This window comes from Mirounga leonina, unplaced genomic scaffold, assembly GCF_011800145.1.
Source record: "Mirounga leonina isolate KUSES-001 unplaced genomic scaffold, KU_Mleo_1.0 Mir_82, whole genome shotgun sequence".
NCBI classification, from domain to species: Eukaryota; Metazoa; Chordata; class Mammalia; order Carnivora; family Phocidae; genus Mirounga; species Mirounga leonina.
In genome coordinates this window covers 27,190,172-27,204,178 of record NW_023270825.1, presented here as the reverse complement: position 1 = coordinate 27,204,178, position 14,007 = coordinate 27,190,172, and the positions used below count along the sequence as shown (strand labels likewise).

The following is a 14,007-nucleotide window of genomic DNA, read 5'->3' as shown; positions in this document are numbered from 1 at the left end:
AATGAGGCCATAGCTTCCCCCCCACCCCGATTTCTGGAGATGTGACTCACCCAGAAAGTGTTAAGAATCGCTGTTTAGAGCATTAATTTATGCGACTAGTAAGGATACTGAGCACACAATATGTAATTAACAAATGTTAATTGTTATTAATTTTGAGCACCTACTGTGTGCAGAGGCATGAGTGGCAAAGAAATGGTGTCAAAGAATTAGGCAAGGGCTGGATCATGCATGATTATTTTTACGGCATGGCCGATATACATTCATGAAATTAGCTGGGAAGAAGTCCCTTACCCCTGAAGAAGTCCCTTACCCTGAAGAGTGACACAAACTGATTGACATTTAAAAAAAAAAAATCAGTTCTGGCTACTTTGTGAAGAACAGATTTGGGTAGAAAGGGGAAGAGGTAAGAATAGAAGCAGGGAGAACTGTTGAGAAGCTTCTGAAGTAGTCTGGGAGAGAAGTGATGGTTCCTTGGTTAATTAATTTGGTTTCATGGTGTATTTTGGAGATGGAAACTACTAGATTTACTAATGGATGGTAATGGAAGATTGAAGGAAAGGGAGGCATGAAGGATGGATGACCTCTGGGTTTTGATTTGAGAACTGGGGTTCACGATGGTGCTATTTCTTGAGATGGAAGTGGTTTTAACGTAATTATTAGACTCAGAAAGGTTTTCACACATGTAAATGGTGAGAGATGTCAAGAGTTATCAGAGCTCTAGCAGAGAAGTTTGTTAAGTAACCTCTTAGCTATACCTCTGAAGTTCTGGGAAAGCTTGGGACTGGAAATATAAATGTGGAGTTATTGACATATAAATGACAGTAATGGCTATGGGGCTAGATGAGATCTCCTTAGGAGGCTTTAGGTAAAGAATGAAGCCAGCCTGCGGTGGGACCTGAGTGGAGGAAAGTAAGGAAGGAGTCGGTGAGGTAGGAGGAAAAACCAGCATAGTGGTTTAACAGAAGCTGGTAGTGGAGTTTTTCTTTTCTCTCTCTCTCTTTTTAAAGATTTATTTATTTGAGAGAGAGAGAGAGCATGTGCGAGTGGGGGTACAGAGGGAGAGGGAAAGTGAGAAAATCTCAAGCAGACTCCCTGCTGAGCTTGGAGCCTGATGCAGGGCTTGATCTCACAACCCTAAGATCATGACCTGAGCTGAAACCAAGAGTCAGATGCTTAACTGGCTCAGCCACCCAGAGGCCCTGGAAGTGGAGTTTTTCAAGGAGAGTGGTCAGTGTGTAAATGCTGCAAAGAAGTCACAGACAACAGAGAAGTGACCACTGGATTTAGCAACATAGGTCATAGGTGACATTGACCACAGCACTCTCCATGTATGTGGGAGCAGAAGCCTGATTGTGTTGGGTTAAGGAGAGAATGTGAGGTGAGGAAGTGGAGACATCAGGATAGACAACTCAAGAACTTTTGTAATGAAGGAGGAGTAAGGAGGTAATGGGGTCCCAGAAGAGTTTTTTTTCAAAGAAGGGGAATTCTAGAGCAGGCTTGCTTGCTGTTGAGTAGGAGTAGGAGCCAGTAGAGAAGGTAGAAATTGATTGTGCAAGAGAGATTATTCAAGATAATGTCTTTGATAAAGCAAGAGAAAATGACATCCAGAGCTCTACAGGGGAGTTTGTCTTAATTGGGGAAAAGTCTAAGAGTATGAGTGAAGATGCAGGTGGGTTTGTTGATACTTATTTTTCCTAACACCCCACTAAAATATTGCTCCCATTTTAGAGATCAGAGAAGTGAAGTTTGATGACGGAGAATGATTTATTTGTATAAACACCATGCCCCAGCAGTATCAGTGGTTATAGAACTCAGATTTCTGGAGCATGTGGGTGGCTTAGTCAGTTAAGTGTCTGCCTTCAGCTCTGGTCATGATCCTGGAGTCTGCTTCTTCCTCTGCCCCTCACCCTGCTCGCACTCTCTGTCTCTCTTTCAAATAAATAAATAAAATCTTAAAAAAAAAACCAACCTCAGATTTCTAGACTTCCAAGTGAAGATTCCAGTTTGTTGTGTTCTTTGAGACTGAAATGTTGTAAAATGTAAATTTACGTGTTTTGTGTCTTCTTGGCTCATCTGGGTGTTTTGTTCTAGGGACAGATCTGGAAGCATCTTTGCTAAGTTTTGAAAAACTTGACCGTGCCTCACCAGACCTTTGGCCAGAACAATGTAAGTTTTTGGTTTCTTGATATCAGAATCAATACAGCAGAACCCAGTGCTACTTTGAGAGAGATTTTTGAAGTTATCATTTAACTGTAATGGTTAAAGTTTTGATTTTACTTCACAGGGAAGAGACTGAATTCTGTGGTCTAATGTTAAGAATAGCTGTTTGGTAGTTTAACTCTTTCGGCACACAATGTGACTCAGGAAATGATAGAGAGCCTTTAAAAGAACAGAGATACAGAAAGTAGCAGCTCCTCACCTCCTTCACTCACTGTTATAAACTCACAATTAATAGTTTGGTACAAATCCTTTCGGCCTTTTTTATGATTATATACGTAAACAAATAAATATGTATTTTTATTTTTTTTAAAGATTTTACTTATTTATTTGACAGAGAGAGACACAGCGAGAGAGGGAACACAAGCAGGGGGAGCGGGAGAGGGAGAAGCAGGCTTCCTGCAGAGCGAGGAGCCCGATGCGGGGCTCGATCCCAGGACCCAGGGATCATGACTGAGCTGAAGGCAGACGCCTAACAACTGAGCCACCCACGCACCCCTAAATACGTATTTTTAAAGTACATAGCAGGGTTTTTTGGGTTTGTTTGGGTTTTTGTTTTATTTTTGTTTTTTGGGGGTATAATGATGGGGTCATATGTACATGGTTAAGCTAATGTAGCTTAACTTATTCTACCTAGTAATTTATTAATGGATCTTTCTATGTTAGTAGGTGTAGATCTACTTCATTCTCCTAAAGTATTTGATTATAATAGATAAACTGTTGTTTATGTATTCCTACCCTATTTGGAAACCCAAGATCCACTGTTTGATATTACAAACAACATGTATCTTTGTGCACAAGGAAGATGATGGCTGTGTGTGAGAGTGCCCATTTACCCACATACTAGCCAATATTGGATGTTTCCAATTTTTTAAAAAGATTTATTTATTTATTTTAGAGGGCGGGGAGGGCCAGAGGGAGAGGGAGAGAGAGAATTTCAGGAAGACTGCACGCTGAGCAGAGTCTGACGGGGTGGTGGTGGTGAGGGGGGCTGCTCAGTCTCATGACTCTGAGATCATGATCTGAGCCAAAACCAAGAGTCAGACGCTCAACTGACTGAGCCACCAGGAGCCCCTGGATGTTACTGATTTTTATTATTTTTAGTTCATATTTCTTTATAAGTGAGGTTGAACAGTATTTTATTTTTAAATATCTGCTTTTTATCTTTCTGTTTTCTAATGTGATACTTCCTGTGAGGCATTTAAATAAACAATTATCCAATTGTCAATCCATGACAGGACCGCATACCTAAAAAAAGAAATTTAAACTTTCTGGTAAGAGATAGTGTATCTCCCATTCTCTCATCCACCTAACTCCTGTCGTTGCAAGTTCAGTTGAGGCATTTTCTCTAAGAAGCTTTTCCTGCCCCCTCAGTTTGATACAGATTTCTTTATCTTTTTTTTCTTCCCATAACGCCTGGTATCTTTCTTGGAGCACTTAACCAGTATTATAATTACTGAGCTACTCTTTCTCCTCTTCCAGACGATAAGCTCCTTGAAGACAAGGCTGTTTTCTTCTTTTTATTTGGATCCTCTATGTCTGGGGCACTAAAATGTTTATTTAATAAATAATGTGTTTTTTCTTTTCAGTACCAGGTGTCGCTGAATTTGCAGCTTCCTTTAAAAGTGTAAGTAATATTTCACTTACCCAATGAAGTTTATCCAGTGTTTTGCTCCTTAATAAAAGCTCAAATATCTCCTATTTATTTTCAAGAAAAATGTCATAGGCTTCCAATCAGTTTGTAACTACAGCCCTGGAAATCTGTGTACATTATCATCATGTTAATGATAATGTCTTCCTCTGTTCAGATGTTCTGTTTTGGCATTTTGACCTTTGTGTATTAGCCTCTTTTCTCAGCTTGAAAGCTTTTAAGGTAAAGCAGTTGAAATCTTTGATGTAACACCAGTATTCTTTTTTGCCATGATTTTGAAGCTTTTCTCTTTTGTTTATGGGATGCATTATTGACCTTATCTTATACCTCCTTACAGGATTTTGAAATTTCTCAGTGGCTTAACAAAAAGCAAAGGAAGACATCCATTAGAGCCACAACCTTTGTACTTTCAGGGCAGCAGGCACTGTGCTTGATGCTCTCCATATATTCTCTTATATTCCCACAACCGGGAGAATGGGATTATAGTATGAGCTAGCACTTACATAGTGCTTACCACATGCCTGGCACTGTTCTCTGTACTTTATGTATATCATTTAATCTTCACAAAGCCATGTGGGGTATAGATACTATTTATTATCCCAATTTTATAGGTAAGGAAATGGGCACAGAGAGAGAGGTTAAGTAGGTTACCCAAGGTTATAGGCTATAAGTGGCAGAACTAGGCTTTGAATCCACTGATCTGATTACTAGCATCCATACTTTTAACACCATATGCAGAAGCATTTGAGTCCAGTGTTAAAAGCACTAACTGAAAGAGAACCTTGGAAATTACTTGCACAAGTTCTAGGCAGTGACGGAGCAGGATTTGAATGCAGGTTGTATCTATTACAGAGCTCATGCTCTATCTAGTAAACCATGCCACTGGGGATTTGTAATATAACTCTCACTTTTTAAGTGAAATGTGGTAGTTTTAAAGGTAGTTTAAACTTTGTTTTTAAAGGTAGTTTAAAAATTTTTAAACTTTGTTTTTAAACAAACTGTAGAGGGGCACCTGGGTGGCTCAGTCAGTTAAGCGTCTGCCTTTGACTCAGGTCATGATTCTGGAGTCCTGGGATTGAGCCCTGCATCGGGCTCCTTGCTCAGCAGGGAGCCTGCTTCTCCCTCTCCTGCTCCCCCTGCTTGTGCGTGCTCTCTCTGTCAAATAAATAAATAAAATCTTTAAAAAATAAACTGTAGTACCCTTCATTGTCTGTATAGGGAAGAGCCACTGCAACAATGAAAGTTCAAGAATCTTCTGTACCTTGCTATGTGCTTAGTATTCTCTACTTATTATTAGAGTTATAGGTACTGAGTTAAATATTAAGGCCCCCCCCAGGAGCATCTGGGCAGCTCAGTCAGTTGAGCGTCTGACTCTTGATTTTGTCTCAGGTCATGATCTTGGGGTCATGGGTTCAAGCCCTGCATCGGGCTACTCATTGTACTTGTCCCTCTCGCTCTGCTTCTCCCCCTGCTCATTCTCTCTCTCTCTCAAATAAATAAATAAAATGTTTAAAAAATAAACAAATAAATAAAATTAAAATATATTAAGGCCCTGTGGCTTTCTGGTTCCTTGAGAGTATCTGTTCAGAGGTAGTTTAGATTTTGTAGCCTCCCATTTATTCAAGAGCTAGGGTTATATGAAAGCTGGCCTGTGCTCATTTAACATTCAGTAAGGCCTAAGCCTGAGAGTTCAGGATGGTATAGGGTTTTGGACTCAGACACACTTGGATTTGAGTCCTGAATCTGCTACTTCACGGTCTGTGACCTGAGCAAATTTCCTAACATTTTTGAGCCTTAGTGTTCTCATCTGAAACTACCTCATAGGATTCTTAGTGTAAAATGCCATCATGCATGTAAAACACTTTGCATAGTGCCTAGGACATAATAAACAGTACTTCGTAGCTATTAGTATTAGATCAGCTTTTGTCTAGGAGGTTGAGTATAAAGTACCTAACTTAATTTTCTTACATTCTCATTTATACTTACTTTTCATTTTAGTTAATTATATTTGGTAACAACTAAATATTTTGAGTTGTAAATACAAATAAGCGGTTTAAAAAAAAACACTTTTATTAAAATATGTTGTTTTTTGAAAATCTGATTATGTATCTACCCCTTTTCCCTAGAAGTATGCACATTCATAATAAGTTTTGTTTCTAGGTCATCCCAGGACCCCAGGTTAAAAATCCCGTGGTATAGTGTGTTTCCCTACTGGTGGGTAAAAATGGCAAATTTGACCAATGGCCTTCTAGGAAAGGTAGTATAGAGTAGTGGTTTCTGAACTCAGACTTCCTGAGTTTGAATCTTGGCTCCAATAGCTGTGTGTCCAGAGGCAAGTCCTGTACGTCAGGTTTTTTTTCATTTGTAAAATGAGGATAATAATACCTGCTCCATAGGGTTGATTTGGAAATTACACGATGCATTGGTCACATAGTACCAAGCAAATGTTAATTAAAAAAAGAAAAAGGACTCAAAGCTGAAGTAATGTTTCTCAACCATACAACAGAATCATCAGTGTGCCGTTGTGGAGCTTTTAAAAACTAAACATATGTAGGGACGTCTGGGTGGCTCAGTTGGTTAAGCGACTGCCTTCGGCTCAGGTCATGATCCTGGAGTCCCGGGATCGAGTCCCGCATCGGGCTCCCTGCTCGGCTGGGAGCCTGCTTCTCCCTCTGACCCTCCCCCCTCTCATGTGCTCTCTGTCTCTCTCATTCTCTCTGTCTCAAATAAATAAAATCTTTAAAAAAAAACACAACTAAACATATGTAATGGTTGTAGCTTGGGATGTGTGCTGTGAGGCTAGACCTGTGAACGCTGCAGTGGGTGTTCATTGAGCTTCACGTTGTCTTGTTCGTGTGTATAGTGACAGCATTCTGCTGCCATTCTTACCTGTGGAAAAGGAGGGGGGTCCACTGGTATGAGAAGTGTTTGGATCTTTTTAAATTAAGTGTTGTAGTTTTCAACTTTGTTTTTTTTTTTTTTTTTAAAGATTTTATTTATTTATTTGAGACAGAATGAGAGACAGAGAGCATGAGAGGGAGGAGGGTCAGAGGGAGAAGCAGACTCCCTGCCGAGCAGGGAGCCCGATGCGGGACTCGATCCCGGGACTCCAGGATCATGACCTGAGCCGAAGGCAGTCGCTTAACCAACTGAGCCACCCAGGCGCCCTCAACTTTGTTTTTAAACGAACTGTAGAACTCCTCGTCTGTAAAGCAAAGAGCCCCTGCAACAGTGAAATTTCAAGAACCTGTACTAAACACAATTTGCAATGTTCTGTTACCTTTTTTGTATGTTTAGGATACTAAAGTGTTTTTGAAGTTAAATGGACGGTATTATGATGGTGTTACATTAAAAAAAATACATATGTAATATCCGTTGCTCTGTTCTCTCCACTGAACCCTCATTCCACCTCCAGTATTCTTAATCAGTGCATCTGGAGTGTGGCCAGGTCATCTGTATTTTTTTGTTCCATAGATGATTCTCATGTGCAAGTAGGATTGAAAACTGTTGACCAAAGTTATTCCAAAAATGGGCTCTCTTTCATATTTTATAAGTTTACTTTTGAGAAATGAGAGGATAACTTAAAATTCTAAAGTTTTCTAGTGTCTACAATAAAATGAAATCTGAAGTGATGATCATCACAGTCTTCTCACAAATTGAGGATTTCCTCTTTTTAAAAATTTTAATTAAAGTATAGTTGACATAATAGTTTCAGGTGTATAACGTAGTGAATCAACAATTATATATATTACGTTATTATTGGCTATATTCCCCATGCTGTACTTTTAATTTCTGTGACTTATTTACTTTATAACTGCAAGTTTGTACCTCTTAATCCCTCTCACTATTTTGCCCATCCCCCAACACAACCACCAGTTTGTTCTCTGTATTCATGAGTCTCTTTCTGTTTTTTATTTGCTCATTTGTTTTGTTTTCAGATTCACATATAAGTGAAATCATATGCTATTTGTCTTTCTTTGTCTGACTTATTTTCACTTAACATAATACCCTCTAGGTCCATTCATGTTGTCACAAATGGCAGGATTTCATTTTTTTTTTTAAGATTTTATTTATCTTAGAGATAGTGAATGCGAGTGGGGGGAGGGGCAGAGGGAGAGACTTCAAGCCGACTCCCTGCTGAGCACGGAGCCTGACAGTGGGCTCAATCCCAAGATCATGACCTGAGCCAAAGCTAAGAGCTGGCTGCTCAACCGACTGAACCACCCAGGCGCCCCAAGATTTCATTCTTTTTTTTTTTTTTTTTTAAGATTTTATTTGTTTGACAGAGAGAGACACAGCGAGAGAGGGAACACAAGCAGGGAGAGTGGGAGAGGGAGAAGCAGGCCTCCCACGGAGCAGGGAGCCCGATGCGGGGCTCGATCCCAGGACCCTGGGATCATGACCTGAGCTGAAGGCAGACGCTTAATGACTGAGCCACCCAGGCACCCGATTTCATTCTTTTTAATGGTTGGGTAATATTCCTGTGTGTGTGTGTGTGTGTGTGTGTGTGTGTGTGTGTGTGGAGAGAGAGAGAGAGAGACATCGTTCTATGAATCTTCCCCTCTGCCAGAGAATGTTACTTCCTGATTGTCTCAAACAGTTCAGTTGGAGGCTTTTATCAGAACTGAATTTCAAGTAATTTCTTTCATTGCTTTACTAACCTCTTATCCATGAAATAGTAATAATAGTCAGACCTTTCTTCTAAGATCATTTCTTTGAGACCAGCTGTAAAAATGAGTGGAATTATTTTGCGAGGTGACCATAGGTCATATCTGAACCTAGAGAAATCTGGGTTTTTGAAACTATAATTTGCCAGTATTTTCAAACAACCTGAAGTCTGTGTGACAAGCTACTTTTCTATAAGAAGGAAGATTACAGTTTCTTTACGTTTTGTATGTATCTGAGTGGATATATTCTTATATTCTGACAGCCTATTACTAGTTCTCCACCCAAATGGATGGCTGAAATAGAACGTGATGACATTGACATGTTGAAAGGTAAGCAATGCTGGTAACCTCTGACTTTTAACCTGACATTTATGTTCCTCTACAAACCACCTTTCCAGTTTTCTCTCACTGTGCCCTTATAAGTATTTGCTGCAGTCAGACCGTCTACTTAACCAAGCTGATTTCATGGTTCTTCATGTCTGAATGCTTATCTTTACTTTTCCATATGTATAAATCCCTTCAATTCAGGACCCACTCAGAATGATTTCTGCTGCTGCTAAATTCCTTTAATATTAACTTTATTTTGTGTAATGCTATAGTCGACAAAAGCTCTCACATAAATTTTTCCCATTTAATTCTCGTAAAGGTCATGTGAGTTAGGTATGATGATATCCAAGGTTCAGAGCTTAACTTAACCAAGATTTATTAGAAAGAGTTAAAATTTAAACTGATCTTTTAAGTCTAGTCTCTTACCAGTCTTACACAAGTGCCTTATTTAGAATTTACTGCTATATATTGTTGTCAGTACTATTAATTGATAACCCCTTAGTGGGTTAAGGCCTGTCTTTTAGTTCTTTCTATCCCATCAATTTCTCCCATAAAGAATACTATAAGTAGTGAATATTGTTGTTTGATAAATGACTTGGAACTCAACCACAAAGTAGTAATTTAAATTAAAAAACATTAATTTTCCTTGATTTTGCTCTACTTTATTTAATTTTTATCATCTTTCTGGTGATAAGATTCATGATGGTTGAAGTAATAGACTGAAATTAAGGTAAAAATCTGGCATTCTTGAGCTGTTTAAGCAGCTGAACAGATCACGAAAGTCTCCTTATGCCAGATATGGATAATGAGCGTGGCATGATAAGTGGGAGAAAACAACACCTTTATTTGATTTCAGAAGTAATTTATTGTTCTGCATGAAATGCTTAAATGCAGATCCCCTCCTCCAACCATGGAAAAATTAAGTCTCAAGGGCATCTCAGGTTCATTGTTATAATGTTCCAAATGGACATTTATATAACATCTCATCAGTATGTATTTTCTAAGGAAACTTTAGATTTCTAATAAGGGATCATAGCATTATGTTCCATACAAATTGACCTGTGCCTTAAACATAAGTTCATCTGAAGCATTTTGTAACAGTAGGAAAAATTCACTGGGGTGTGTGTGTGTGTGTATGTGTGTGTGTGTAAGTGTAAGAGGAATGATTGGGTGAGAAGAGATATGAATCCATTTTCTACTTATTAGATAAGAATTAAGCTTGAAAACTTCTATAACAAGGATTTCCAACCTGAATGGATTGTTAACTAGAGAACAGTAGAAAGATATGGTATTGAAATAAATGATTCTGTTTCAGAACTGGGGAGCCTCACCACAGCTAATTTAATGGAGAAGGTACGAGGCCTACAGAACTTGGCCTATCAGCTGGGGCTGGATGAGTGTGAGTACCCAGATCACATTTATTCAGGGTTGCATGTTGTATATTTCATGATGAGTGCTAGCTGTAATTCAAAGTATCTTTATTAAGTGTTGTGAAGGTAAGAAGTCACTGTAATCTAGAGTTCCTTTTATGATGTAGTATACTGGAATAATTAACTGAGTTTACTCAGTAACAAGTTATTTTTCTCTGTATAGTTAGTATATTGGAAACCCTTTCAGTTTAAAGCAATAGAATGTCAAATCAAAGTAGCTTAAGGAAAAGAGGGACCTTATTAGTTTGCATAAATCAAAATTTCAGGAGTAGAAATAATTTGAGGGTATCTAGATGTTTGACTTTTAATGATGTCATTGGGATGTGCTCTTGTTTTTGCTTTTGTTTTGCATCTCAAGGCTCTTGCATTAGTCTTATTCTTGGAACTAGCACTGGGAAAGGTGGCCAAAAGGAGCTTCAGTTAATGTGTCTTTAAATTTCATAATCCCAAAATAAAGGATGTCTTTTCTGAACATTCCAAAAGCAAGATCCTAGGGAGGACTCAGACTGTACCATCCTGACTCAAATACCTATCTTAGAACCAGTCCTTTAGCCAGTTAGCATGGAGTACCCTGGTGGGCCAAGCTGGGTCCAGGATGCAGACACAGATTAGAGGGGTTAGTCTGATTCAAATCCCATGGAATGGGAGGGAGGATTGGTTCCCCAAAGGAAGGACCATATAGCAGGCCAAGAATATAGTCTACTGTCATGACTAATATTTTAAAACTTCTCATTTGTTCCTGTTGCTCTCCGTTCTTTTAATATACATTTGTTTCTTTATAGATTATATTTCTTCCCATACTGTATTCATTATAAAACTGGGAAAGGAATTGTGGAAATTCTCACTTTGTAATTGAAAGAGAAACTCAACATAAATACAGTTGTTAGAACTTTGTTCTCAATGGGTACTTCCTGACACCTTCATGAATCCACAATTGTGAGAGGCAATAATAGCTTATAATTTCTTCAAACATGCAAGTTTTGCACTGATTAGAACAATTCCAAAAACAGTTTCATTAATTGTTTATTTATAGAGCATATAGAGGATTTGTTTACATTGTTGATTTAAATTACTGCCAAATTCAATATTTCACTTTAAAATTTCATTTAAAACTTTTAATTTTTGACTAATAGTCATCACTTCCTTAGGCCTCCTTATCTTTTTCTATATTTTCATCACTGTCATTAACAGTTGGCTTCTTTTACCAAGAAAATATTTTTTAATCACTTCATGAATCAAGGAGCAGGAAACAACAGACTATGGTTGCTAGGTGGACTACTAGGTTCACTCATTGTTTCCTAACTCTCCTCTGTGTTACTGGTCATTTATTTCTCATGATTAAAATTTATGTGTTGGCAAAATTAATATTTACCATGTATGTCATGGACCCCCAGGTTTTATAATGGAAAGGCAAATCTGTGATTATTAAATTCATGAATGCTAGGTTGGTATAATATAGAAGTTGATTCTTTTACTAGCTCTGGATAGTAAATGCTGTAATAATCAATAATCCTTTATCTCTCTGTCAGTTTTTTTTTTTTTTAGATTTTTTTTTTTTTTAAAGATTTTATTTATTTATTTGAGAGAGAGAGAATGAGAGACAGAGAGCATGAGAGGGAGGAGGGTCAGAGGGAGAAGCAGACTCCCCGCCGAGCAGGTAGCCCGATGCGGGACTCGATCCAGGGACTCCAGGATCATGACCTGAGCCGAAGGCAGTCGCCTAACCTACTGAGCCACCCAGGTGCCCCTTTTTTAAAGATTTTATTTATTTATTTGACAAAGAGAGATACAGCGAGAGAAGGAACACAAGCAGGGGGAGTGGGAGAGGGAGAAGCAGGCTTCCCGCTGAGTGGGAAGCCCGATGTGGGGCTCGATCCCAGGACCCTGGGATCATGACCTGAGCCGAAGGCAGACGCTTAACGACTGAGCCACCCAGGCGCCCCCTGTCAGTTTTTTTTAATGAAATAAATTTTATGCTCATTATATCAAGAAGATGCTGAATTGCCAAATGTATTTATCAACAGTATTATCTCTAGTTAGTTGTAGTTGAAATTGCTGTATTTCCTCTGATTAGTCTTTCTTTTTCTGCTTTCCTACTGAGAAAGATAAAAATTTTCCCCCATTTTTTATTATGGAGAATTTTAAACACATACCAAAGTGGGAGAATAGAACAATGACCTCATGAAGCCATGACCCAGCTTCAGTAGTCAACATACAGTCAATCTCTTTCACTTATATAACCTCCCATAATTATTTTATTTATTTATTTATTTATTTTTTAAAGATTTTATTTATTTATTTGACAGAGAGAGAGGAGAGCAGGAGCACAAGCAGAGGGAGTGGGAGAGGGAGAAGCAGGCTTCCCGCTGAGCAGGGAGCCCGACGTGGGGCTCGATCCTAGGACCCCAGGACCATGATCTGAGCCGAAGGCAGACGCTTGATGACTGAGCCACCCAGGCGCCCCCTCCCATAATTATTTTAAAGCAGATCTTAGATATCATATTACCTCATCGCCTAATAATTCCATTATGCATTTCCAAAAGACAAGATCTGTCTCCTTCCTTCACCTTTTAAAAAATAACCACAATTCCATTATTATGCCTAAAATTTTTTAACAAACTTGCGTAATATCGTCCAGTAGCTAATGAGGATTTGGATTTCCCTGGTTGACTTATAATTGTCTTTATACAGTTGGTTTATTAGAATCAGGTCCTAAGTAAGGTTCATACACTGTATTTGATTGATGTCTCTTAAGTGTCTCTTCATCTGTCATAGTTCCACCTCCCTTTTATTTTCCCTTGCTGTTTATTAAACCTAGTTATTTGTTCTGTAGAATTTTCCACATTCTGGATTTTGCTGTTTACATTTCTATGGTAGTGCTTAATATGTTCACTTATCCCTTTTTATTTCCTGGTAGTTAGATCTAGAAGCTTGCACAGATACAGCTTGACTTTTTTATTTTGTTTTTGGCCATTTCCTGAATGGTATTGTATACATCCATCAGAAGGTACATCATGTTTGCCTATCTCTCTTTGTGATGTTAAAATTAATTAGTTGACGAAGGCATTGTTAGCCTGATTATTCATTGTAAAATTCTCCATCAGCCTTACACGAGAGTTTTAGCAGCCTTTGGTAACTGCCTAGATCCCCTGTTTTATTACAGGTTGCCAGATGGTAATACTCTAATTCTGTCATTTTTTATCATTACATAGAATTTTTCTATAAAGGACTTTTCTTATCAACTATTTATTATTACCTTGAAAGCTGTTTCTACAGGATAAATGAATCTTTTTCTTTATCAGTTTTTAGAATAAAGAGTTCCCCTAAACATCAGTAAAGTTTATTTTAATGGCTTTCCACAGAATCAGAAACTTGGTTTGTTTTAGTTTTTAATTCACACAGTTAAAAACATTACTATTAAGCGTTTGTATTTCTAAAACTTAAGATATTGTAGGTGGGGATTTGCAGTCACCTAACTCAGCCACCTTAAGCACTGAACCAAAATTCTGCAACAGAAATGCTCATTTCTGCCATATGAGCGCCATGAGCACAGCTAAGATCTTTCAAAATTATTTTCTGGTTCAAAATTCAGCCTTATTTCAATTTCTGTGGCAATGCTTTGCAACTTACTGTCATTTTTCCCTGATTACAACAAATTAACTGACATATAGAAAATAGTTTTAGCTAATAGAATTGGAAAGATTTATATTGATAT

The 14,007-nt window shown here is 38.2% G+C and overlaps 1 protein-coding gene across 10 annotated transcripts in view; it reads left to right on the top strand.

Moving 5' to 3' along the window:
* LIN52 (lin-52 DREAM MuvB core complex component) overlaps positions 1–14,007 on the top strand; it is a 128,077-nt gene that overhangs the window by 3,478 nt on the left and 110,592 nt on the right. For 9 of the 10 annotated variants that reach the window (XR_004677081.1, XM_034993304.1, XM_034993305.1 and 6 more), the window contains exons 2-5: positions 2,092–2,166; positions 3,807–3,844; positions 8,799–8,865; positions 10,178–10,261. Coding sequence is in view for 9 of the 10 variants with exons in the window: in XM_034993304.1 (XP_034849195.1) it covers positions 2,092–2,166; positions 3,807–3,844; positions 8,799–8,865; positions 10,178–10,261 (264 nt within the window). In the remaining variant the exon portion in view is untranslated. Of the gene's footprint in view, positions 1–2,091; positions 2,167–3,806; positions 3,845–8,798; positions 8,866–10,177; positions 11,288–14,007 lie in introns of those variants that run through there. The other variant, XM_034993303.1, reaches the window with a different exon arrangement.